Source organism: Melospiza melodia, chromosome 2, assembly GCF_035770615.1.
Source record: "Melospiza melodia melodia isolate bMelMel2 chromosome 2, bMelMel2.pri, whole genome shotgun sequence".
Taxonomy (NCBI): Eukaryota; Metazoa; Chordata; class Aves; order Passeriformes; family Passerellidae; genus Melospiza; species Melospiza melodia.
In genome coordinates, this window is record NC_086195.1 from 113,917,648 (window position 1) to 113,945,180 (window position 27,533).

General features: G+C 36.1%; 1 protein-coding gene across 7 annotated transcripts in view; it reads right to left on the bottom strand.

Annotated features, from left to right (window-relative positions):
• The window catches only part of FGF14 (fibroblast growth factor 14), a 382,414-nt gene that overhangs the window by 67,380 nt on the left and 287,501 nt on the right, over nucleotides 1-27,533 (bottom strand). For 6 of the 7 annotated variants that reach the window (XM_063149617.1, XM_063149624.1, XM_063149623.1 and 3 more), the window contains 2 exons: nucleotides 26,371-26,481; nucleotides 18,101-18,204 (listed from right to left, as the gene is read on the bottom strand). In XM_063149617.1, the coding sequence (XP_063005687.1) occupies nucleotides 18,101-18,204; nucleotides 26,371-26,481 (215 nt within the window). The remainder of the gene's footprint in view (nucleotides 1-18,100; nucleotides 18,205-26,370; nucleotides 26,482-27,533) is intronic. The other variant, XM_063149620.1, reaches the window with a different exon arrangement.

Consider the following 27,533-nt stretch of genomic DNA (forward strand, 5'->3'; position numbering starts at 1 on the left):
GCAGCCACACATTACTTTTTCTGTGAGCTCTGCTGGACATCAAATGAAGACCATTGCTCGCATTGTTTTCTGAGAAGTAATTTGTACTAGATAGTTTCATTTCATTTTGTTCTCTCAAGGATAAAAATGAAGGACTAGACCTCCATGGAAAAAAGGACAGCACTGAAGACTACTTAAAACTACTTAGGAGATTTGAAAGTAAAGACTTTTCTGTGCTCATTTTTAGCTTTGCACACTCAAATGAAAATGAATGTCAACTATGACTCAAGCTTTGGACAAGAAACTAGCAAAACAGGAACCACTGAAAAAAGCAAATAAAAAAAGACAGGAATTGGACAAAATATTATTAGAAGGATTTTCTATGCTCCATGTTGCTTACTGGATTTATCTTCTATTTTGAATAATTCCTACTTCCCTTCCTACATTCTACTTTTTGTATGTGATGAATGAAAATAAAGCTCTAAGATGTATTTTGTAAGGACTGGAATAAGAAATTTGGGGATTGATACTAGTGCTGTAACCACCTCTCTGCAGATATCCAGAGCACTAGGTTTTGTTTGTTGACTAAATTCAACAGTTTCCCTTTCACGTAGCAAATGACTGCTTTTAAGATAGAGTGTACAAATATTACCAATATATTGGGTTGTAATGAAAATATTCTTGGGTGATAAAATTGGGGATAGAGAGGGAAGGAGAAGAAGGTCAGGGGAGGAGGGGACATTAGCCTTATGGACCAGGAGGTCAAAAGAAGCACGACGGGGGCATGTTCTGATTTTTGGAGCATGAGTTAAGTTCCCTCTCTGATAGAGGAGTTCACCACTGGCCCACACAGAATCAGAGAATCATAGAAAATCCAAATTTGGAGGAGACCCACAGGCATTGCTGGGATCTAACTGTGGGCATCTCACAGGACTGTCCCGAAGAGCCACACCATGTGCCTTAGAGTCCAAAGGCCACTTCATATCCTTGTTGCCATTTGTTCTACAATTTGTAACAATTTTTAACTTATTATCATGTGTCACATGAAAATGGAAGTATTAAAGGAAATTAACCCAAACCTTATAGCACCAAAAATTTTTAAAAGATTCTAATAAATTTTTTTTAGCGCTCCAAAGCAGACCTTCAAATACCATGAACATATGATGAAACATTTTCTAGGGATTTACATTAGAAAAACTTTTTTTAAATTGATTAATTTCTACATTAAAAAAGGTTAAGCTGAAAGCACATCTAAGAAAGCAATATACCATGGAAAATATTTTTCAAATTATGTAAAGAGAAAGGGGAAAACAAAGAAAAAGCTATATTACAGACTAATATGACTTCTATTGATGCTAGGATAGCATTTAAGTTTACATAACAAACCTGTATTCTGCAGGTAAAATTCACAATTTCAACAGGAAAAATAAGGTATATATTTAGTCACACATTTTCACATCATTTACCTCCAGTAACATTTGTTTCTATGATCTTTTTATTCATAGGTAGTTCTCATTTCAAAGCAATCTCTGCAGCAATTTCTATTTTGTATACATATATGAGCTTTCAGATGCACTAGTCTGCTTCTCACCTTCACCTGGTAATTGTCTGGAAGAGCCACTCTGAGGTGGGTGTTAGAACAATAAATTCTCATTACCATCTTACATTTCCAAGTCAACTGGAAAACTTGCATTAAAGTATTGTTTTTGGTTAAGGTATTTTTTTTAATTAAGGTTTTTTACTAAGGTAGCCAGCCAGCATCATACAACTTTCTAGGTGGTACAGTATATCCTGAAGGCATTCTCTCAGAAAGGTATTTTTCTTTTCCCTGACCACTATTACAATGGTGTTTCTTTGAACAGCAATGAAAATGATTATACATACTGAAAAGTTCTTTTGGTTAAGTTTTCCAATTCCATGTATGTGTGTGTATATATATATATATATATTTGTTTGTTTATTTATTTATAAAAATTCTGTTACAGAAGACTGCATTTATCTTTGGCTCTGCCATTCTCACGGCTTAAAAGTTTAGCCACTGCTCATGTGTACTCCATTTCCTTTCAGAAAGGAAGCAGTAGTCCTAAGGAACAAAAGTAGAAAATTGGATGCTGTGTTACGCATACACTCTTCTTGAAAAATCTTTCATAGCTGGGTTTTGCACAATACTCACTGACTTTAACCCCCTCAGGAATATTGTTCGAGCCTAATACTCCATTGCGTTGAGTATTTAAGTGCAGGAGTACTGCAGACTGGATTTTCTTCACAAAAAAGGGCTGTTAATTAGGCTCTAATATTGACTTTAAAAAAAAAAAAAAAACCTAAAAACTTAATGGGTATTTCTGATTTCATTACCTTTTTAGAAATTTGTTAAGCAAGTTAGGGACCAAAAGAAAAAAAAAAAGAAACCACCCCTATAGGAGTCCTACACTCCCCTTTGCTCCTCAATGCTCCTGTTTTTTATGGCAAAAAGCATAAGTTGGATTTTAATATCTCATTAGTACTTTGACTACCAGGCAATTTTAGGACATTTTAGTGTCTTCTAGACCACTAGAAGATACGATTTTTCAACATAAAATTAGTTAAACCTCTAGAGCTGTTCTTTGAAGTAAAAGGAGTGACATAAAGTAGTTTCATATCCCCTGACATACAGCATTTGAAAATACAGAAAGGGGAAATGATTAAAAGAGGATTCAAATAAGTAATGTTGAGATGCTTTCTGGAAGCCCAAAGTGAAATGCATATAATACACTGTGTACATGGTGGACTACACTTAAGTAAAGCATTCAAGGAGATATAATAAGCTCCCCAGGGCCAGAAGTTCTGACAAGAGAGGACAGGTCCCTTGCAATGCCACACTAACACCTACCTATAGATGTTACATATTTTTTTCAGTATCTTAGAAAAAATGGTAGTTTGATTCTAAGATAATATTTTTTGTTTTATTAGCTTTATTGCACAGATTAGTTATAAAGCCATTTTAATATAAAGATGAGGAAATGAAAGCATCCTTTAAGTTGCCACCTTAAATATTTCATTATTACATTACTTTTAAGATGAAAGAGAAACTACTAAGTACATCTCATCAAAAAGAAAGAAGCCTGTTCAATTTTATTGATGTAACACCTTTCAAATACAAAAACTTTGCAAGTTATGTCACTGAATTAAGTACAGAGGTCTGAATAAAAGCATAGCTATTTTTCTAAGCATTATTTACGTTTCAAATTACCTTTGACGCTATCAAGGAGTAAGTGCCAAGTCCAAAGAAGCTTTAACAGAATGTGGCCCAGAATGCTTTTCATCTCATTTCATTTCACTTAATTGCTACCCATGAAATATGGATTTTATATTTTTAAATGATGTGATTTTGAAATCATTATGTATAACGCAATGTGTATGCTAAATCTGACATCTGAAATGATGAGTTATGTTTGATCTGTTCAATATTGCTTTTTTTACCACTCTCCACTGAAGAAGATGCACCTAGCAAACTAAAAGAGAGTCCTATTTAGGGAAACTTTTCCAAGATTCAGTAGAAAATACCAAAAGCTGTACATGGCCCTGATTTGTCTTCACCTACAGCATAGCCAGGAGATATCCATGGTCAAGACCAAATGAGCCAGATCAGGTTGTGGAAGTTAAGTTTTATCTGCATAGTGATAAGGTGGCTCAATATAAAAGTCCTCTGGAAGAAATTACAACTTAGTCTTTGGGTTCAGCTAATCCAGTTAGCTAACAAAGCAGGCTTGAGGGAAGAAATAGCTATCAGAACTAGCAAATAAAAAAGAGAAGACAAAAAGCTCACTTTTAGACAACTGCTTTGAACATGATGTTTTAGCCCCCATCAAACAAACTGTATGAAAAAATGTTTTCTCACTGTTCTGCCACTGTTCACCATTTTGTTAAAATCATAAAAAGATAGGACTTTTAATGAATCTACTGAAGACACATTTCTGGAGACAGCATGTGGATGAACAATGCGATTTTTCCATGGTTTAGTGGCAGAAATCAGAGTATTCCACACTGCAGACTACATCAGGCTTGCAGCAGAAATAATTTCACAGTTTTGTTGAATTCATTTGACTATGGAGTTACCCCAAGTCATTTGAATATGTCAATATTTCTGTAGATATTTCCCATATGATAGAAGGCTTTGGGACTACATTCAAACCACATGCTATGGTTCTATGTTGAATTTATTATGACTTTCAAAATCAAGAAAGCAATGGGAAATTCAGACACCTGCTTCCTAACTCCATCAGAGCCTGGACAGAAACACTCTAGAGAAAGATCTAGAAGCTGTGTGCAGACTAGCTTCTACTGTTATATATTCACATATCTCAAATCTCTGCTTCATAATTAACACTTAATATATATTTCTGTTACCATGGTCAATGTTCTCAATTAAACAGCTTTGGAAATTTTATTATTTTTTAAAAGGAAGACAAGACAACTTACTGGCATTCTTGTACAGCACACAAAGGGGTAACAAAGCTACATTCATTTCTGCATGTCCAATTTTTTGGAATCACCAGACGGAAACAGAAATAAAAGAAGTTACTGTCACTATGACATTATGGGCATTTGTTGGCACTGTTAAGGCTCTGATTTCACTCATGGAAGCAACAGAGCTCCCTCCTCACTGAGGCTACCCAAAAGCATGGAAACTGCAGAAGTGTGTGAGAAATCCTCAGCATACTCCTTTATAAGCGCAATATAGGATTATAATTTTAATAATTTGTCCTAAAAAGGCCTGCCTTCCTATCATATTCAAAACTGATGTTTAGAATGGAATGTGACAAAAAAAAAGGTGTTAATTAAAATATTTGCCTTTTTTTTGTTTTACCAGGTCATACAATGGAATATATAAATAGAATACAATACAATAGAATAAATACATACACTACATACAACAGAATAAAGAAATGAATCTATTTATTTGATTGTCTTTTTACAGATGAAAGTAGATATTTATTTTGGAATAAAAAACAGTATGCTACCTTACTAAGGACTTCTCCAGGAGAACTGGCTTTCCAGGTCTCTCCAATCACAGACTGGTACCAAATTGACATTAACAGAAAGATACTACCAACAATCTTAAGCATAGAAAGAACACCCTGCTGTTTACCAGTGACAGGAACTGAGCCAGAAACCCTTAGAAAAAGCATCAGGCCATGAAGTGCCAGATAAAATTCCTTCTTCCATTCAGAGACAAAGGAAAAACAGTATAGCACTGCTTTAACAAATAGGAATTGACAAAAAAAGAAAGAAAATAGATGCAGGCATTTTCCAGCATTTCTTGTTTTGACAAAGTGAAGAAAGTGAAGAAAAGGAAGTTGTTTCGTCTTCTTAGAAAAAAAAATTACATATGAACAAACTTATTTACAGAACCTCTGAAGTCCATCTCTTTCAAAAAAAATATGACTTAGTACTAACACACGCCTTCATGCATATAAAAAATAAGAGCCTTTTTAAATGAACTTGTATTTATGAAGTTCTTTTTTTTTATTATCTAGAACTTTTACAAAAAATTTTGGGAAGATTTCAGCATTATCTCCATTCCTAAAAATCTTGAAAATTTGGTTGAGTACTTGTTTCTGTTTTCTGCATTTTTGGATTATTTACTTTATTAAAAAATAATGTCCTCGATGAATTTAGAGCATCTCTTTCAAAGTAGTTTTAATTTTTATTTAATACCTTGAACGCCTAGAGTGTTACAATTCCTTTACATCAGCAATCTCTACGTTAACAGCTAACTTGTGGAGTTATTTTTTTACTTTTCAGTTAAACAACTAATCAGCATTTTCTTTATATTTCCATGAGTAGTGTTTTATTGTTCAAATCTTTTAATGAAGTTTCTACCACTACAGGCTCACACAAAAATGAGTCTGTGAAAGTCATGAAGATAACAAGGTTATAGTGCAATTTTTAGGACCAGGATTGAGGAACTCCATGTTATATTTCTGAGTTTGATGTATCTACAAACAAATAAAACTGAGCATGCCTCATCATAACTAATAAAATCTTTGATCTGCTAGAATAAAATGTCATTTAGTGGGAATGCTGCATCTTGTCTGTCTCTAACATGGCCCATGTCCCTGCACTTCCTATTAGGGTAATTCCAACAATTTCAAGTGAGGCTATGTATACCATGGCTAGTTCCTGACAATATTCACTAGTGAGACTGTTTTCATATAGTGAGACTGTTTTCACATGATTGGCAGAGTTTGAAGTGAACCTAATATAATCCACCTGTGGTTCACCTAATCCTAATCCTTTCCCCTGTCTCCTCCTTTCTCAATGTCATACTTGCACATTCAAAGCTGTGAGTTGGACAAAGTACTTTAGATACTACCTACTATTCCTCATATTCCATCCACAGAGCAGCCACCTCCGCATGATAATCCCTGAAAATAAAAAAAAATCAGTTGACCTATCTTCTACTCTAATTGTGTCAATTGAAGAAAAGTGACTTTCACAGTTCTGAGAACCAGGCAGAACACTGATACTTGTCAAAGATGACAGTGAATGTTCTGTAAGTATTAAGGGAAATACCAATTTTATCTTCTATTCTGTTTTCAAATGCTATTCTTCAGCCACCTTCAATAGTCAGATGAATGCTAAATGGGTGATAGAATCGCCTCAGCTGATGCTTCCTGAAGTTGTCACTTTCAATGCCTGAAAGGCTGATTCCTTCATCTCCTTTCCTGCTGGTGCCAATAGATACTTGAAAATGAAGAGACAAGGGCATACTCCTGATCTTCAAATGTCAAGAAGAAAATAGTCAACTCAGTCCTCCTCAAGAACAACTAAATGTTGAAACAGAATATTAAATGCTGCATCTTCCTATGGTACCCTAACCCTTGAGAGAAGTTCTCCAGAGAAAAAAGGGATGGGGGAGGAGAAGAGGAAAGTACAAGGTTGAAAGCAGGTTGAAATTAAAAATGCAGTTCTACTAACAGCATTTGTTAGTGTATCATAGATATCAGCATTTGTCAGATATCATACTGAATGAAATGAAGGAATTCTCCCTGATATATTCCATTCAAGAAGCTCAAAGAGAATGATGCTTACTTATACAAATCCTTCCAGTACCTACTGAAGCATAGACCAATAGCTTCAGACCCCATAGGAGCAAATGGAAAAATTTCTACCAAATCTAAAAGTTATTCTATTCCATTGTAAAAACAAAAGTAACTCTACAGAGATTGCGCTTCCAGTTGGTTCTGTATTAATTATACTTTACTCTTAGTCTGACTTGACTATTCTCTCATTATCACACCAACATGTATTTTGCACTTCCCTTGGCAGGGAACGTCCAAACCCATCCTAGAGTTAAGAAAAAGATACCAAAAAGAATTTTGGAATGTAGTTAATCACAGGTACGTTCTTCTTTTTATTTAAAATTTTATAAAAATTAAACCTTTATATTTTTTTTCATTTTTTTTAAATAAACCCATGATCATCCAGTAATACATAACACTGGGGAGAGAAATAGCATTCCTTGGGAAATAGACTTAAAAAGATCTTATACTTCTACCTATTCCTAACAGCATCAAAGCTGCTTTTAAGATCTTTTCATAATATTATTCTCTTTCCTGATGACCTGGGCTGTGCTAAGTTTTAAGTACTGAACAGCAATGTGAAAGGGTATAACTGCTTAGGGGACATTAGTCACAACACGGAAGTCACATGCTGGCCAAGAGAGACATGAAAAAGAGAACATATTATGCTTCTGAAATGTAGGCTATATTTTGTTTTGTGCCTGTGGTATAAAACCCTTTCTCTATCTTTTTAAAATTCACCAGCTGTTAGGCAATTCTGCAATAAGTAAACAATTCCATGGCGAATTAGGCAATCACATCTCTTTTCTGGAAAACTTTGGGTCTTTAGCTCTGTACATCTGCGGAGTCACAAAGTACTGGAATTTAATCTTCATGTTGAAACATTGTTTTCAGTTTTTCAGAAACAATCACACTAAATATTAAGTAATACCATGTAAATGTCTGGTAATGCTAAAAAGTCTTATCAGTCTGTTAATAAGCCAAAGCCTTCCATAACATGACATGCTACTGGAAAAAGAAAGAAAAAGAAGGAATTAAGCCTTCAGGTTTTTTTCCCACTTACTCAAAGTACAAGGTTTTCCTACCTTGTACTGTCTCTTAAGCCCAGGTATTCATGGTTTTCCAGGTAGTGGCACCATGTCACTTTTTATTACAAAATGTTTAGTGACAAATATATCAGGAGAAGACAATGTAGAGAAGAGTCATATCTGAATTCAAACACAATGGGGTGACTTGTATGCTCACCCCTCCTCCAATGTTTTTTGCTGCAGTAAAATTCAGGTTTTACTGCTGATTTTTCTTCAGATTTACGATTCCTTGTGAGACACCCGCAGGGAGAGCAAATATGTCCCCAAGGCTGTATTTGTAGTCTGCTAAAAAAAAGAATCCTTGTCAAATCAACAAGAATCAGTCTAAAGAGCTTCTCAGCTGGCAGTGAATAGGATATGCTGAATAAGCACTGCACAACAAACTCACCAGTTTAAACCTTCCAAGAGGGATTTCTGAAAATGTTCTGCTATGCCAACCCTGATAGCTATGAGATCAGCAACTGTAATTAGCATCAGAACTAGGCAAACACTTGGTACTCCTAAAAATTTCAGATCCCTTCAATATTCAGGCAGTATTTTAGAAATTTGAAATTGGAATTTTGAATTACACTAAGCTGTGGACAGAAAAGGTTCCACGATTGCTAGGAGTTATTCTGATGCCGTGCCACAAGTAGGTCCTGGTCAAGCAACAAGAATGAACCTCAAACTTTCCTTTGGGATGTCTGTTTTCACCTAAAGCTGCCTCTGACTGAATGGTGTCCGAAATGAGGGAAAGAGGAGAAGGCAGGAAAGAGTCACACCCTATTCAACTCCTGGCCCTGTACGGGAATGAAGATCTATGATACTTGTCTAAATGAGTATATTGAGCATACAAGATCATGCACTATCTACGGGAATACATCAAGGAATACTGTTAGGGAAAGCTGCCAGCAGGTAAAGGAGAAGATTGAGGAATTTGACAAACCAAGAGGGAAATCTAGACTTGATGTTAGCTAGCTATGTACAAGTTGCCGGATGCTTGCTTTCCTACTCAGTTTTCTATAGACACAAATATTTAGCAAACTTATTTACATTGTAAATGAACTGTAATCGACAAATAGTCCCAAATTTACCAAAAGAGAAACAAAATGTTGTCCATAGTTCTCATTTCTGAAGCTAAGTTCCCCAGGAAGGCCTCAGGGGCAACCCCAGCCTTTTCTGGGGACATATTCGCCCACACACTGTCTATAGGTCCTGCAAGGCTGCACACAAGAAATTGTCCCTGGCCACAGAAAATCCCACGGGGAAAGGCGGTGGGAGCAGCCCTGTCCCCAAGAGAGGGGACTGTGAACACCCTTGGGCAGGTCCCAGATTAACAAGCTCTGCCAACATGTGGGAGGCCAAGGTAAGGGGTCATTAGTCAGGACATGCAGAATCAGCATTTCTGTGGGCCTACCCAGATGGCCAAGCTTGCTCACAGGATCCAGCCCATGGCTAAAGCTGCCTTAGAAACAGAAACATCCCAGTTTTTTTCACAGGGCATACAGGAAGATTACAGGGGATATAAATTTATCACTAGGTTTAGCTACACATTTACCTGTTCAAATGAAAAAATGAATACACCACAACAATAAAATAAATGTGTATGATGGCAATGTGAAAGAAGACTCTTAAAAAAATCCAGAATAATAAGAAACCTGTTACAAAAATGTAATGGATATTGTATATAAATCAGTCATCAAATGCATCTATGGCTTTTGTCAACATCTGATATTTACAAAACTCTATCTTTCATACAAAACCCTGTTGTAGAGTTGCACACTACAATAACATTTTTAATATATCATCCTTCTTTTGAATTTCAATCATAAGGACCACACAGAATGATGATACAGATGATACAGAATTATGTTGTAAAGATAAGATGATAATTTAATACACAGATACTTGTGCCCACACCATCCCATTATAGGATATGAGGGGTACCTTAGAAAGTTCTCTGAAATTATAGGATGCTTGCATATACTTCTTTAATTACCTAGATAAATACCATTCTTTTATCTTGATATTATCAGATATAACCTGAATATTTTTCTAAAGGTATTTAAAATTTTTAGAGAAATTTTTAAAAAATGAAAAAATACGCATTTCACTATTTCATTTCTACACGTTAATGTGGATTGTTTTTCTCACATAATGAAAGCAAATTTTCAGCATCTGACTGAAGCAATTCTTCAGACAAACAGAAATATTTTTTTGAAAATAGACTAAATATCTAAAAGCTCTCAGTTATTTTCTGTTCATCTATCTTTCTATCTAGACACATACATTTTGGAAATAGCTCTGAACAACAGAAGATGCATTAACTATGCAGTTACAGAAGTGATAGCACCACATGTGTCTAAGTGTTCTACTCCACAGAAAGTTGAGCTTTTTCTTATCTATACCTCTTGACAACGCAATAGGAAGTCGTTGTAAGAACCCCACTTCTGAAATGGATTTCAACTTACCATAAAATCCTCCCAAAATTGTCTTTAACATTTTCAATATCCATAAACCATTAAGGAAAGAAGTAGTAGGATTTTGTTTTGGAAACATGTTTTTGATAATTGTCTAAAATTTGAGAGATTCCAAGTCCTTGGTAGCCTCCCTCCTTGCTTGGATGCAATGAATGAGTAAGATTAAACAGTAATGAATAGAAAATTAGAAATTTCAAATGTCATCCTTTTTGGTTGGGAAGTGACAATTAGAAAGGAAGTAAGTGAACAGAAGGCAAGAGTGGTATACAATAGAGAGTGAGATGAATTCAAAATTTAGGATTATTGACAACCCCAAATTCCTAAGAGCAACAAAGCAGAGAATAAAGAAACATCCAGAATAGTGTAGTTGCATTTATGCAACAAAACAAACATTGGCCAAAAATACAGGGATGTTACCATGAGAGACAGAATTGCCAGAAGCAGAAATTTGACAGACTTGATTAAGCTGCTGGTCCATCAAGCCTGGCTCAGCCTTCAGCTGTGACCATTGCACAACGGCTCAGAGACAAACCTCCTCCAGAGCAACTGCACTATATGATGCTGCACACTGGGGAAAGCATTCCTCTCAGACCCTGTGGCAGTCATCCTACTTCCTGAAGCATGAGATTAGATTACCTCATTTTAGCATACCTACCTACAGCTACTATTCCTTGTCATACAATTATTGAAAAATATCCAGCTGCAGCTGCAGACCCTGTGATCGTTCAAACTTTGCGAAGGTGGAAGTGCAACTGTTATTCTTGGGGCATTTATACACATTCCAGGGAGAGAGAACACATATAGTAAGTGATTTTTTGCACAGGGATAGGAGAAATATACATGAGAAAGGAAAATTAATTATTAAAACAAATATGAAACTGTTTTTACTGATAAAAATTCAACTAGATCCTGGATACTGTAGACATTAATGAAACAATCAGGATATAAATATTTGGTTTAAGTGGCAAGAAACAGAGCTGCAAGTTTTGAGCCAAGTTCTGTTATTACTCCCAGTAAAATATTTAAATTCCAGGAGGAAACTACAGCCATAGAGTAAGAAGCCACACTAAAATACTGTATCCTTATGTATTCAAAGTGGCACTTTTCATTAAACAAATAGTTTATGAACAGTAGTTCAAATAGTAGCCATTTGTGGGTATGAAAAACTCAGGTCATAATCAACATAAGCATGAGACTTGAACAATAGTGATATCATCCTAAACATTTCTACAATGACGATATCATTATAAGGTTTTCTGCAATAATGTTCTGCTCCACTGTGCTTTTTATCCACTTTCTTATATCCCTTCTTATCACAGTCTCCTCATGTCTGCCTCCTTCCATTCATTTCTTCCCTTCTCACTTCTCTCCTACCTTATCAAACTCTCAGGTGCCTCTGCATACCTCCTTTTTTACCTTATCTTGTGTGTGAAAGCATTGGCTTCAGCACATTCAATCAAAAATGTGCTGAAAACCTAACCCAGTAAAGAAAAGTCATGGACTTAGTATGTATTTTGTACCCCTTTTGTACTGCATGCTGCAGCAGGGACATTTGACACTCTTTTGTACAATATAGCAGAGCTATGTTACCAGTTGTTGCTTAAATGCTACCATAGAATAAATGCATTCATTAGCAATTCTCTGTATTTATTTTTGGGAGGCAACCTGAGAGACAAATTATCCTCCTCCAAAACCAGATATAAATAAGCATAAATCATGCAGATGTTTTCCTCCTCCCTGTCAGTGTATTTCAACTGCTGGAACATGCTGAACTTGTTTACCTTTTGAGAGATGCAGCCCAGTTTACAGAGGAACACAGCCCTGAAACATGCTGTATCCCTTTCACAAAAACATTTTTCCATACAAAATAAATATGGGTCACTTTCTAACTGATCCCAAATTGAATAAAAAATAACTAGAAATGTAAAAAATGCTATAGATATGTAAGGAAGCCGTTCAGTGGTAAGCCCTTGAAATAAGGGATTTTGTATAAGGTCTTGCCTTTACTCTCTTAAAAATATCACATAATCAGTTTTCAAAAGTCATTACCAGGAGCTGTGGTTTCAAAAAATTAAAAATACCCATTTTCCTCTTTCCAAAGTGAGCCACAATACTTCCATGATACAGATAATGACAAGTGAAATAAGGTCCTACCCTTTTTTTAGTAAAGTCTGTGCTGGAAGATAAATGTGTGGGAGCAGGTTGAGACCCTAAAGCATAAGTCTGAATAAGAAAGAAAATAATGTTCTCTATTGATCACAATATTATGAGACACTCCACTCTGATGTGCTTGCATTTACAAAACTACAGATACCTCAAGAGCAGCGAGTTTTACCCTTTTCTGATATTTAGTATACTTTTGACCACTAGAAATAAAAGTCTACATCTTTTCACAGAGCAAGCTTTATTTGTTACTTTTTCTATAAACAGATATATTGCTGGCTATTCCTACAATACTTTGCAAGGTGTAGAATGATCCAAAGGTGGAGAATGAGCAAACCGTAGGTCAACTACTGTTGTAACAATGTTATCCTGATGTCAACATGAACCCATTTTTGATTATTCTTGTAAAAAATTAAAAATTTAAAATGTCATATTTCCTCTTTGGTTTTGTCTTCTGCTTTGTTTATTATAAGGTTTTATGCACATTTAAACCTTCAAAGTACTGCACATGATAAGCTTTGGTATTCCGAAGCATAAAGGCTCTATGAAAAGCTAGACAAAATTTATTTTTCATTTGACTTTGAATTGAATAGTAGAAATACAGACTACTTCAGTTCTCACTCTTTTCCAGGCTTCACTGAAGGTGCTCCTATGTTCTTCCTTGAGGCTGAATTTTGTTCTCCTCAGAGAGGTCAATTATGTGGGCTTAAAGAAGTGGCAGAAATAGCAGCATTGGGAAGCCGCTGAAATGTCAGGAGAAATCCTCAAAGGCTTTTTTTTCAGGTGAGAGTTGCCGGAGCGATAGAACAAATACACTGCTCAGCAACAGATATTGATGTTCTCTCTCTTTCATGAAGGCTGTGACACAGACTGATATCTTACTGCAACAGAAACGCTGCCCCAACCAACACCCTTCCAACACCCTCAACACTGTGTACTGCGGCAGATCAAAAAAACAAACCCGCACCTCACAAAAGATTATTCTGTTAAGTGAGTAGTGCAACATTCCTAATTCTAAAATACTCTACAAAAAGTTGGTAAAACCTCTCCAGTACTTTCCACATCCTTCCAGTGAAGTTCCCACTACCCCATGCCCAGAAGAGGGCCTCTGGAGCCACAGTAAGCAATGGTGGAAGAGGGGACCAGGGAGGCCAGACCTGGCCTTGCAGGCTCAGTCATCTTTTAAAGCATCAGTCTTACTAAGAAACCATGCACTGAATTCCTATGACTTTGATATCTGCTGCTGGACAATATCACAGGTGTACTCTTTCCTCTCTGCTTTAGTTCACATCTCTGGTCTCAGAAAATTTGCAGAAGGAATGGTGAAAGAGGAAACACAAAGAAGAAAGCAGAAGCAGGTTAAGATGTTCTAGACAGGATTTTTCCTTGTCTACATTTCGAATTTTCCCTTTTCTTTTACTCTGATACCTACCAAAGACAGGTAGTACAGTGACAAACTGCTCCTATGGTAATAAAGGGAACCAGTAGCCCTTCCAAACACTCCCAGATGTATCAAATAATTCTGGAGAAAAACCCATTGATGTAAACCCAGAGGGCTCTCATATGCTCATCACAGGAAAATAGGAATCATAAAATGGACTAACATTTTATAAGTTTTACCTCTGAATTTATCCTGCTAAGATAGCAGGAAATCCTAGAAGCAAAACAAAACCTGCAGCCCCCTGGAAGCTGAACTAATGAACCACTTGCAAAGGGAGTTGATCAAAATTAACATCCAACCCAACAAAAGCTTCTGCCAAGCACTGCACTGCCATCTTCTTGCTGCAGGCAATACCTGTTCCCCATGGAGAATCCCTGCAGCTGTGCTCCCTTTTTAAGTGCATGGAGTCAGTTTCATTGCTTTTGATTTTCACAAGACAAAATCTGAAAATGAAACCTCACCTTGCTCACCCTTCCAAAAGGAAGAAAGGAATAAGGCATAATTTTTGACTTTAGCATATGAAGTCCATAACTACAACTTCAAAAATCATGCTAGTAACTGAGATGGCTCTTTGTGGAAAAATCCAGATTTTCCAACTACCTTTCACAGTTATTTAGTCAGTCATAAATATTAAATTATTCACAGTTCATTAAGCCATCTAAAATTAATGTCAACTCACTTTAATGATTCTCATCGCTCACTAACATACATATAGAACTGGAAAGCTACCAGTAGGTAAATATATCCTATTTATGGCTAGATACATTCAATATACAGATATAAATGTGTGTATATGTAAATATACACACACTGAGAAATAAAGTTGGACACAGCAATCCAAAGCTTCAAAATAGGTGAGTTTAATGGATAGCCTTTAAGTGAGTTAACCCTTAAAAGAACAAGCAAGAGCACAACATGAAAAGGCTCTTGTTCTCATATGTCATATGACAGAAAATAATTATTTATGGTATTACAATAAGAAACTTAAATCCAGAGGAAAAAAACAGGTTATGATTTTGGAAAAAAATTGGAAAATTTCTCTCAGGAATTTTGCAAAATCCTGTTGAACTCCAAAGATTCTTCTTCTCCTTTATTTGACAAGACTTTGATAATGTATGTTAGAGACTGGCTCAATCAATTCACAAAGGACAGAATACGAATCTCAAGTGCTGCAGCAGGCAAAATAGGTATGAAAAGATCTTGAGACTGATCTTCCTACACAATTTGCTGTCCTCCTGTTTCTGTTCCAAGAAATACTGACATAGCACTCTTCTATGAATTTCTGCACATTTTTCTAGTTTTTATTCTGAGAAACAGTTGAATAAATTTTAAATATAGCAGAATAAAGGGGAAAAAATTATTGACTCTCAAAGTGATGTAAACAACCATTAAAAAAAGGATTTAAAAAAAGGCAAGAAACAATGTAAATTTTCATCTGACAATCTTTTTGTAAAACTAGTCGGTCACTGTACCTTCATTTTCTTCACACAGCACACACAGCAGCTTCACACATAATACCTTTGCTGTCAGTGCTGTTGCTTAATTAGTCAATGTGACGTGAACCTTATGATAAAAATAATTGAGCTGGGGCTTTCAGTCTCTGAAGAGAGGCAGCAACATGTAGGGTATTCTCACAAGATGCAGCTTTCATATCCTGTGAATACGAGTGTGATGGGAAGAAGGGACACCAAGCATAGGAGGGCTATACAGAACTTCAGTCTCAACTTAGACTGAAAATGCTCCTTAGTCTACTAGGCATGATTACTTTTTTCCAAAACTTTATAAGCAATTGCTTATAAATATAAATATATGTACATTTTAACTAACATTCCCATTATGCAGCAGCTTTTTCAGTGATGGCAGTTGGCATATGAAACTTAGAAAACTTTTTTCTCCCATTCTCTCCTAAATAGCCAAGGGAAAAATATGTAACATGTAATACAGAACTTCTGCATTCAGGTGCAACAGATACACAGATGTGAAAGAGTCAAGAAGTTCACCAAAACAGTAATAGAAAGTGATTGGTTAAAACAATTCTTCTGCAAATGGTGAATTTTCTGCATATACTATTTCTTCATCTTGATCCTCAGAAGACAGATTTCTCTCTGTTGCTTTGTCATTTTATATGCAAATGCATTAGTCTTTAAGGTGAAAGCAGGCAATTGCTGAGACAAAAATGTATTTCCAGTGTTGTCAATACATTATATGAAACAAACAAACCTGTATTACAGCACTGATGTTTGGAAATCAATACCTTTAAATTTTTGATCAAATGTTATTTTTTTTTCTTCTTGAAAAAAGTTTAAGTTGAAAATATTTTCATAGACATAACAAAGTCTTCCACTGTGTTTTATAATGTATCAATTTGTAATTTAATGGGCCACTCATCTTTCATTCTCTGCACAAGGAAGAGTAAGCAGTACATTAGAAAAACAATCCTTGCCTCACTTAACTTCATTTAACTTGAATCATTTCCAGAATAATACATAAAAACAGTGCCTACTTTGTACAAGTGTGGTCCCCCTGCAAAATTAACCATGAGGAAACAGCACATCTTCTGAAATTTATATTTCTTTCTGGGGGACTGAGAATGCACTTCAGGAACAGTGTTGGGCAAGAATGTACTCTTCACTGTGCCAACACATAAAAAAAAATGCTCTTCATGCCATGATCCAGAAATTACCTTCCCCCACAATGTGATGGAACTAGAAAGTCAGTAATTTGTTTTCTTTAACATCACTAAGTTTTTTCTTCAAGTTTTCTTCCTTTTGATAGCAAATATTGCATGTTTTCCTGTGATAGAATTTTTATTTTGAACAGATGTAAAAAGAAGGTAGTACTGCTTGAGTTTCCAGCAGGCATTTTGTGAGGAGGAATTTTCTCTTTGTCTTGACATTGGCATTCAAGATTAGTTCCATTTTTTCTTCCTAATTAGCTTTTGCAAGACAATTGTGTGTTTGAAACAAACAGAATACTTTCCCTCAGGGCATCAGAAACTTAATCTTTCCAATTTCCTTTCAACGGACATTGAAAACAAAGCAGTGTATTGTAACTCAGTTGGGAATTAAGAACTATGTGACGCAAAAATTGGAAAAAGCACTATGTAAATAAATTTACCATAGATGTCAATAAAAATACAGTAGTGAAAAATCCTTTAAGCCACCTTGTTAATACCTGACAGAACTGCCTGTTCACATTAAAGGCTGTCCACCCTTCAAAGGAAGTTAAGACCCTAAATTTAAACAAAACTGAGGAATTTTATATTCACAACACACTGAGTCATTAGCATCAAATCATTTGAAATACCATAAACAATCTGAGGTCTTTCTGGTCACTTTATCCAGCAGTCTTCTTTGTGACTCAAAAAGACTTTTTTTAAACTTTGATCATTCTACAGAGGTAATAGTCCCTCCTTGTATCTGATATCAAAAAATCAGTAATGCTAAGCATACAGTTACAAGATTATTGTGACAAACCATAAGGCTGTTAATAACCTTTTAGATGGAAGTTGTACTCATAAATCTTATCAACAAAAATAATGGTTAGAGTGGTTTTTGGATTCTGATACACAAGACTCTAAGAAAATAATTTTAGGTCCTTACTTAAAAATTTTGAAGAACTGAAATGAAAATTATAATCTTTGTGGTATATGGCACTCTACTATGAAAGCTTGCCAGGAAAAGAGCTCTATGGTGCGTTTTTTTGGGATTGCTAACATTCAGACTTTCATATGTAGTACACAGTAATTTCTACAGTGTCCCATTTACAAATAATGCTAGGCACAAGCATGGTGTGTGCAACATACACAGACATTGCAGAACTTCTTAAAAATGGACACCCATCTCATTCCTGTGTAGACTTCAGCTTCAGCTGTGCCTCCTAAACGGAGTCCAGCAAGGTACTTACTGATGTGTAGAGGAAACCTTCTCCATTTAGGGCTATATACAACCCAGTCTTTACACCCTGGATAGCGACAACTCGAAGTCCCACTGGTATAAGGTTGAATAAAGCTGTGAAGAAAACACACGTTCAGACATAAATATGCTACAGTTAATACAATTGTCTAATAAACATAATCAGCAGAAAAGAAAGAAAAATAGTTCTGCATAATTTTTTTATGTTTTTAAAATTAGACTAACTCAGAAAATCTTTCTTCTTTGATTCTGGCAAGTAGCTCTTTATTTTCCTGGGCATTTTTATGGTTTTCAACTAAAAGGTGCCCTCATCAAAGACTGATGTCAAAGGATCTGTGGTTTCAAATTTTTTTTTCTTTTTTGAATGTAATATTTGATACAAGTGGTACCAAACGGTGTCAGGCAATGACAGAGGCTTACCATAGTTCATAAAAGCACTGAAATATGTGCTTGATTCTAAGTGGGAATAAATGTTATTGAAGACAATACAGAACTTAGGGTAATAATTAGAAAATAATCAGAAAAGCAACTAATAACAAATACCCTAGAAATACTCTATACCTCTGTAGTAATCCAAACAGCCACTGTCTGAAAAAAGACCAGTGTGAAGAGTGGGAGTTTACCAGCCTCACCACAGAAAAACACAAGTTGTGTAAGTAGGTGGCATGAACAAATTCTTCTAAAACTTATGCCAGCACACACCTATATTACATTTACTGACTCATGCTAGAAAATTAGATGCAAATCACACATCAGTTTTGGAAGAAAAGACCAGGATGAGACAGAGTTTATGCTAAATGTTTTTTCCACTGTGGATAAGCCCGGGACTCCCAAGTCCTTGGATGAAAACCAAAAGCACAACCTGTGTATCCAACATATGGAGTGGGGACAATGTTTCTACCAAGTGTCAGGAACACAGTAACACCTACAGTGAATTCCTCAAAATTTAAGAAGGACATCCATAGGTGTGACCAAAAAATGTACTGAATGAGGCTATCTGTAATCAGAATGCCATAGCTAAAGCCCAAACCAGAGAAAAAAGATCATTTAATTGCAGTGGATAAATACATTTCTCAAGGTGTGAAAATTCCTGCTTGGTCAAAGAACAAAAATCCATCCAGTTTGTTTATGATGAATATGACCATGTCTTTACAATTGAGAAAAAAAAGCATAGGTAGACTACTAGAAATATAGATGTATAAAAAAAGAGACACCTTTCCTTCGGCATTGTCATGCAAAAAAATAATGTGTAACATCAGATAATTTTAGGAATACACAAAGCCGGTTTAAAGCTAGGAATTGTAGCAGAGTTCTTCCTAGAGTGGTAGAAAGAAAAATATATTGAAAAGAGCTCTAGAAGAACTGAAAAAAATTGGCAGGTTTACAAAGAAAATAAAAGAGATTACAAGAATTAGCACAAATTAATTTTAATTTCTGTTATTTCCAAATTTCTCCATTATGATAGGATATTACAGTGCTCTTCACAAAAAAAAAAAAAAAAAAAAAAATTGGTACAGATAAGGTTCCCTCTTTAATAAATGTAAAGCAATGAAATATGGCACTCGCAGAAAAGATATCCCAAGAGCATATAGGCTAAAGACTGCATGGCTTAAGGGCTTTTAGTTCAATGTAATTTGGAAGTCAAAAATTAGTTATAAACTCCTCATTGTCCATCCATTTCATTATCCTCAAATGAAACAATGTCAAAACCAGAAAAAACACTGTTGTGTGTTGTGGAGGGAGAGTCTGTCACAGCAAAACAAAGTATCAGATGGCAATTGAGTTTGGATTTTTTCCTGGAAAAAAGAAATTGCAGGAGCGAACCATGCTAAAGGGACTGAAGAAACAATTGAAGGGACACAAGGAAGGAAAAACAAACAATACTTATATAAAGAAAAGAGGTGAACACAAAAGACAAGTCAGCCATGAGAAGTCAGTTAATGAAAAATAATTCGGTCATAGTGGTTCAGTCAAATATTCTGAAATGTAAATATTATATACCATATTACAAATAAAAATAAAGCACCAAAGCTAGAAAAAAAATCCAACCACCACTGAACAAGAATTACAGGCCTGTAACACATCAATGTTTTGTGCAGCCTATAAAGTTACTGAAGTGGCTTACAGTTGCTGGTGAATTCAGAAAGCACTGCGGAAGGCATGGAATGCATCTTCTACCACCACCAAATTTTAATTGGAGATTTTCAGAGATCCTGTAATTAGTCTAAACCCTTAAAATTTTAGAGTGTGACCTGAAATGCTGCAATTTTGCACAGTCAGAATATTCAATAAGCTTCACAAAATCCTCCAGACTTGAGGAAAACTAGGGAGGCCAGTCTACATTCAGCTATTGATTGACAAATGTTCAGCAATGTGTTTCATACCGGGGACAGCAAAACGTGCACCAGGAAGGCACAGCATGTGCTTTAATGCACTTTGAAGCAGGCCAAAAGTAATTCAATTTCCTCCAGAGCCTGACTGGGCAGTACTCTTCACTGAGCAAGACTTTTGCATTCAATTACACACTTCAAACATACCTAGGATTCACCTGTGGCATACCTCACTCTAGTAAAAACCTGCTCTGAGAAAAGCAGAAAGCCTTCTATAGTCTGCTGGCATTCCAGTTCTGCACAGCCAAACATATGTTCTTATCTGAGGGGGTTGCTAAAATGAGCCATGTCCCCTGCTTCCTTCTCTCTTTAAGAAAATTATCTGAAACCAAAACCTGGGGAGTGAGGTCCCTGAACATCTTTATGTGCCTAAAGCCAGTTCAGTGAGTCTACAGATGGGTTGAGAGGGTGGACAGCCCCCAACAGCCCAGGAAATACAGCAGTGCCTGGTGCTCAGTGTTCCCATGCTGCATGCTTTGGTAGAAAGCCTGGCAATTCCACATGTAAGTAGGACGTGAGAGCATCAGGGAAGAGAAAGGAACTTATTGGCAGAAATGGTGCAAGTAAAACTCTTTCTCCTTGTCAGTGCTAAGAGTGCACACTCCCTTAGCTTTGCTTTGTGCTCTATCTAAACCACAGCTATAAAGCATTTGGGTTCTCTGCCTTTTCCTAAGCCTGCAAGCCTACTCCCACCACAAAATATCAGAAAATGGGGATGGGGACAGTTAGCAGGAACAACTGCCATGAAAAAAGGTTATTTGTTTAGGTTTCATGGAGGACACTTGCAGGAACTCCAAATCTGAGTTGGATTCTAGTCCTCAAAAAGTTTTAGCAAAAGTTTGAGTCCACTTTTTCAATAAGCAATCTCTCCTTTTTTGAGCAAAACACAAAACCCCCGTATAACTCTTTCCTTCTTTTATGTTATACCAACACAGTCCATTAACTTGAAATCTGAAATGCTTGAAATCAGATATTTCCATATACTTGTGGAAGTCTATTTAGGTACAATTTACCTGTAGCTGCAAGAAAATTGCTATTGGAGACCACTGTTTTTCTCAGGAATCTTGTTACAGACTGACTGTTTAAGAGTTCTGAACTTGCAGCCTCTTCTGCGTGCACACTGCCCTTGTGGCAGTTAACAAAACTTTCCACAGTACCAAATCTCCAATCAGATCAAGGCAACTACTTCTTCAATTTATTTTCACCTGCAGGCCCACAGGCAAAAATGACAACTCCATCAAAACATCTTTTAGATTGGCAATGACTGCAAGGAGTTTGGTGCTTAGAGATTTGTCCATCCATTTCTTATGGAGCAAACCAATTCTAGCTGCCCAGTCTTACAGAAGACATAATTAAAACTTTTTTTTTTTGAGTATGACTGAACATTTACCTGTCACACTAAGATTATCCCAGTGGGAGAAACAGGCTTACCTAACTCCTAGAAGTGATGTAAATAGATGAGTAAATGCCTGCATAATTCTTTGAAGACAAACTTCAGTAAAAAGCACTGCAAGCATCAGGCTGCAGATATTTCTGTGCAGTAATCCAAAATTAACATTCATTAATCCAAATTTAACAGCACTGCAGGTGGTTTTTTCCTAATCTTTATGTGCTTTATTTCTATCTAATTATCTCCTTTACCTTACAAGGGTGCTGTAAAGGTTATTTTATGAGTACCTTCAAACCAAAATGTGATAGTGGTAGGTATTCTGTAAAGACATTAAAAAGTTAATGCTTCCACATTCAATTTGGAAGATATAAATAGAAGTATGCATTAAAAGATGAAAATAAAGGAATGTTAAATGGTTGCAGGATTCCTTGAAGAGCAACTCTACCAGGTACCAAGCACCACAAAGGAACTAAAGTATATTGCAGCATAATAAAAGATGTGCACAGCACAACCAAGTAAGATGTTCTTGGATAATATTCACTTTTTCATTTATCAGTATATTAAATATGACTACCAATAGGTAATAATGTTGTTTTAATCAGAGAATATTATAAAAATGTTATAAAACAACTGTAATTTCATAAGGGGTACAAAATGCAACATTTGAGTGTTACAATCAGGTCTGTCAACTGTAAAGGAAAGTATCCTCATTTGCGTTGCATTTTTTCAGTGGTCATTGGCTAAGATACACTCTAGGTGAATTTAAAAAAGCTATAGACCTGAAAGATTCAGGGTTTCAACCTCAGAAATTAAAAAGTTGTAACTGTCTGTTTCTCAAATTAATTAGTCTTCCTGCTAAACCTACCCTTCATTCACGAGACAAAACTTTGAAGATAGACAAAAGCCTAAAACTGAGCTGGTTTAGGTGGGGAGGACAGGAGGAGAATGTGATGCTTGTTACTACAAGCACATATGGAAATCGTTTCTATCTCTTTATGATTTCTGTGCAGGACCTTGTTTTTCCTAATTAATAATGATGAGGCCAGTGAAGCAAGCTGTATTTGCACCTGTAAAGTCCAGGAACATGAGAGTGAGTGTGACAGCTACACTGAGTAGAACCTCAGTAACCAAAGCTACAGCTTTAACCACAGCCACTCCTGCTTTTGCTGCAAGCAAGACACATAAGCAAACCAGAAACTGAAAGGTATTAGAGAAATTAAATTAAAACAAAAAACAAAACCAAACAGCTAAAACAAGATATCACTGAGACTGGGGCAAAAAAAAAAAAAAAAAAATACAGATTGTGCACAGACTGTGCACACAAGATTGTTAGGCTAACAACCTTAATTTAGGGAAGTGATTTGAGGAAACTCAGCACCATTAACCAATAGGTGCATTAATTACAATTGTTTCATGAAACATCTTTATCTCGGAAAAGTTATAAAAAGAAGTTACAACAATGAACTGAAACCTGTTTGTTTGTTGAGTTCTAATGTCATGGCCATCAACATGAGCGGGAAAAGTACATTCATGCAATTGCACATCAATCTTCCTTCCTTTTTCATGCAAGTTTTTGCACACAGTGATACACTAAAAATCTTGTCACCTCTCTCTGCAGTCTCTGGCCTTTACTCAAACTGGGACAATGAGCAGCTGATTAAAGCAGCTGGTACAACTCATTTTGACTTCAGATAGAAGCAAATTTTAATCTTAGTTTGAGCTACCTTGCTATAACACTGTGACTACAAAAGGGTGTAAAGTTATGTTTACTGACATACATGTAAAATGAGTACAAAATTATATAGGCACTTGAGGGAATTTTAACTCCAAGGACTTCTCTAATTGCTTGACATAGAATACATGGCAACAGCACAAAAAGTAGCAGCATGACTAAGCTTCAAACAGTTTCCTTGCTGAAGACAAAAAAGAAACTGCATCTTTTTTCTCTCCCTCTCTCCTTGCTCCCTCTGGCTTCTCTGACACCCAGTTACTCAGTGGGCTCTCTTCAGGGACACTGAATAGTCAGAAGGCAGGTGGAAGGCTGGCAGAGATGCACACCCTTTGGCAGTCTGTATTTCCTTCTTTTTGTGAAACACACTTTGAATGGAAGTCATCCTCACTATCGAGGTAAGCATTCTATCAGTTCTACAGACAGCTGATACGTGTCCATCCCGTCGCCCTCTGGGCACATTAAATGGGCAGCCTGCAAGCAACAGAGTCAGAAACAGGATCTTCTCCCTTGGGCAGCTGCCAGAAGTTATTCACTTGTAAGCCTCAGACAGAAATTATCATGCTAAGGAGCTCAAAAAAATAAAATATCAAAACACTAGAAATTCTATCCATGAGAAAATTATTGTTTTAAAGTGAAAGCGAAGTAAAGCCAACATATGCTGCAATAAAAAAAAGCAGTAGGAAAAAAAAAGTTCAACAGGAAATGAAAGGTAACAAAGTGGAAAGTGAAAAAACTAAGACTGGCAGCACAAAAGAAACAAACACATACTCATACAATAATAAATATACCAAATGGGTAAATCTTCTCAGATCTTAATATAAGGTTGATATATATATACCAACAAAATTTCAGATGCAGACTGTAGGCCTTCCTGGCAAGCACATTAATTTTACGTTCTTCTGTTCTAAATTGTCTTTATGAAAAATATTGGAAAATTGGAGTAGTCAGAAAAAATTAATCCCACCAGTTAAAGACAGAAAAAAAAAAGACTTTGTGGGAAAAAAATGCCACAAATTTTTAGCCAAAAAATAATTTTGGAGTAAAACAAAATAACTAACAATATTTATCCAAAATACACAATACTTCTATATGGTGTTTGGTTGAGTTTGGAGAAGTTCAATAAAGTTCAATATTTCAGAATATTCATAATATAGAACATTTATTCTGCATTGTGGAAAAAGAAGAATAAGGGAGATGGTCAGAGAGTTGGAAAATCAGAAATGCACAGAAGAGGAGAAAGAGTAAAAAAAAAAAAGAGGACAATTTGTAAAAATGACAACATCAAAAAGAGAAAAGTAAGGCCACTTTGATCTATCTTTGAAAAGACTCCACATCCATAGAGATCTTAGAGTTAAAATAACCTCTCAGAAATAACAATAAAACCTTACAAAATTGTTGCAATCCTACACATCATCTCGCTGAAGCTGAGACTAAGAGAGAGGGGCAGAGGGACAGAGATCTGCACTTATACCATAAGAGAGTTCTTAGACCTCATCGAGGCAAAGCTTCGATAAAAAGTGAGAATAATCTTGTCTTTTTTAAGGTCTTAGTATGTACTCCAGTACTGAAGTGGGTATGAGAGATGGACACAGATGGAAGAAAAGAAACAAGGATGGGGGTGGGATAGGCAGGACATGGAAGGGGAACAAAAACACTTGAAAAACAAGCAGAGAGGTACACATAAAAATATATTAAACAACTTTTCTCTATTAAAAAAACTCCAAACCAAACAATAAAAGGTGATCATGCTATCTGCTGATGAAAGGTGTTAAAAATGACAACTAAAATAGGAACCTTACCAATGTAAGGCAGAAATCTCAAATACTTTAATTTCTGTAGCCTAATTTCAACATTTTTAAGGAAACTAAGAGGTTATTTATATATGCATAATAAGTGTATTAAATGCATAATTGTGTATTAAAAGTGCTTAAAATAAAATTTGAGATGACACAGAAATGTTACTTAAATATGTCATGATAATTAAAATAAACAAAACACGAATCAACTGTCTCTAGAGTAAGAATAGGTTTGCTTAATTACCATTTGCAGCTGAAGTTATCAAACATATATATACGCTCATTGAACAAAAATATGTAGCAGTATCACAGGAAAAGCATACCAAAGCAGCAACCCACACAGCCTTTCAAGACCTCTTTTGTTTGGAACATTTTTAAAAACTGCCACCTTTGCCATCTCTACAGTGGCAAAAATCTCTTAACAGCATTGGAATTCTGGCTGGCGAAGGATTTTTCGCCCCAAAATTTTTAGTACCTTCAGCAAGTTAATTTAGCATGTGTTTTATGAAGGTCTTTGATTTGCTTGTAAATTTGGATTTTTCTGGGAAATTTAGTTTCCACGTCTTGTTGTTTCTTTGTTATTTATTGGAAGACAGGAAATTTTTGTTAGATGAGCAGTTCTTATTAAAAAATATTTTAATATAATTTTACCACTTTTATAAAATTACCAGAAGACATTCATTGGCCTAAATATCTCCCTCGTAAGGTCCGTGAGCCCCCAACGCCTTCCCCTTCCAGAGGCAACACATTTAGGCCAATGTCCTGCACGAGCCATGCTGGCGGTCACCAGGCTTCGAAGGGACGGAACCCTCCTCCCTGGGACACCACACATCCAGAAACCCTCCAAAGGCAGGCAGGCAGGCAGGCAGGCATTCCCACGGTGCCTGTGCAAACACATTCGAGCGGTGCGGTCTGCGGGTGCGATTAAGACATTCCCCTGGGGCAGTCACTTACTAGAATTACTGCTGTCATCCTTGGTTCCATCGAGACTTCCATCGGGGTGCATTTGCAAGTAGTAGCCTTGCCTGCAATATAACCTGGTCACTATACCCTTGAGCTGGGGATCTGAAAGACAAACATATTTTGTCACTAGCCTCAAAACTTTTTCCAAGAGTTATCCCTACTTCTCTCACTGTAGGAGGATGTTTGGTGAAGCAGCAATGCTGTCTTAAAAGTAAGTACTACAACAGGATGTGTGCTGATGGAGATGGAGAAAAATCTCTCTGCAGAGTGTTGTTAGGTCAGTTCTATGTCCTGTTCTCTACCTCCAACATCCTTCATTATAATTAATACAAGCAAAACAGAGAAAAAAAGAACATCCGAAATACCCACAGACAAAAGCTTAAACCATATTAAGCCCTGCAAAAAATCGTAGACTTCAGCAACAAGTTTTATAGAAACTAACAAAACATTTGAAAAACCCTACTGGTTTCATATATGTTAGCAACTCACTGTACTGCACATAAGTTTTAAGGAAACTGGGAGGAAAAGGTCTGTTACCTTTCCTATCAAAAGCGGTAAACTCATCAGGTGCAATTTGCAACAGTACCATCTGAAGTTCCCAGAATATTTTAACCAAGCTAAAAGCAGATCCAACTCACCTGCCCTCTCCCACCCCCCATGGAAAACACTCACAAACAGGGCAAGATATAACCTTTGCTCAGCAGAAAGAGAAAGCTGAAGAAGCTCTCAGTAAGATAAAGCTAGGGGAAATCCAGGTAGCTGGGAACAATGAAGGTTCTCCATTTAATACCCTGCATTTATGAAAGCTGCCAAGAATTGGGCAGGGAGTGCCGAGCCACAAACTTTGATTCACAGCACAGATGCTGCCTTACCAAACCACAAACTGAGCTGTTAGAAAATTATTTCAGAGAAAGAAGGCATCACACCTTTAAAAAATTCAACAGAACTACCTCTAGGTGATATCAGTATTAATATTGTTAAACATTAACTATTAGGCCAAGTTCCAGACGGCCAGTACATAAATTTGTGAGAACATTGGCATTAAAATATCTATATCATATCATGCTCTGCTGTGCAATAATGAATTAAATTCATAAATACTTTGATAGAGACATATAATAAAATAAACATGTGAACTTCAAAGGAAGACAGAA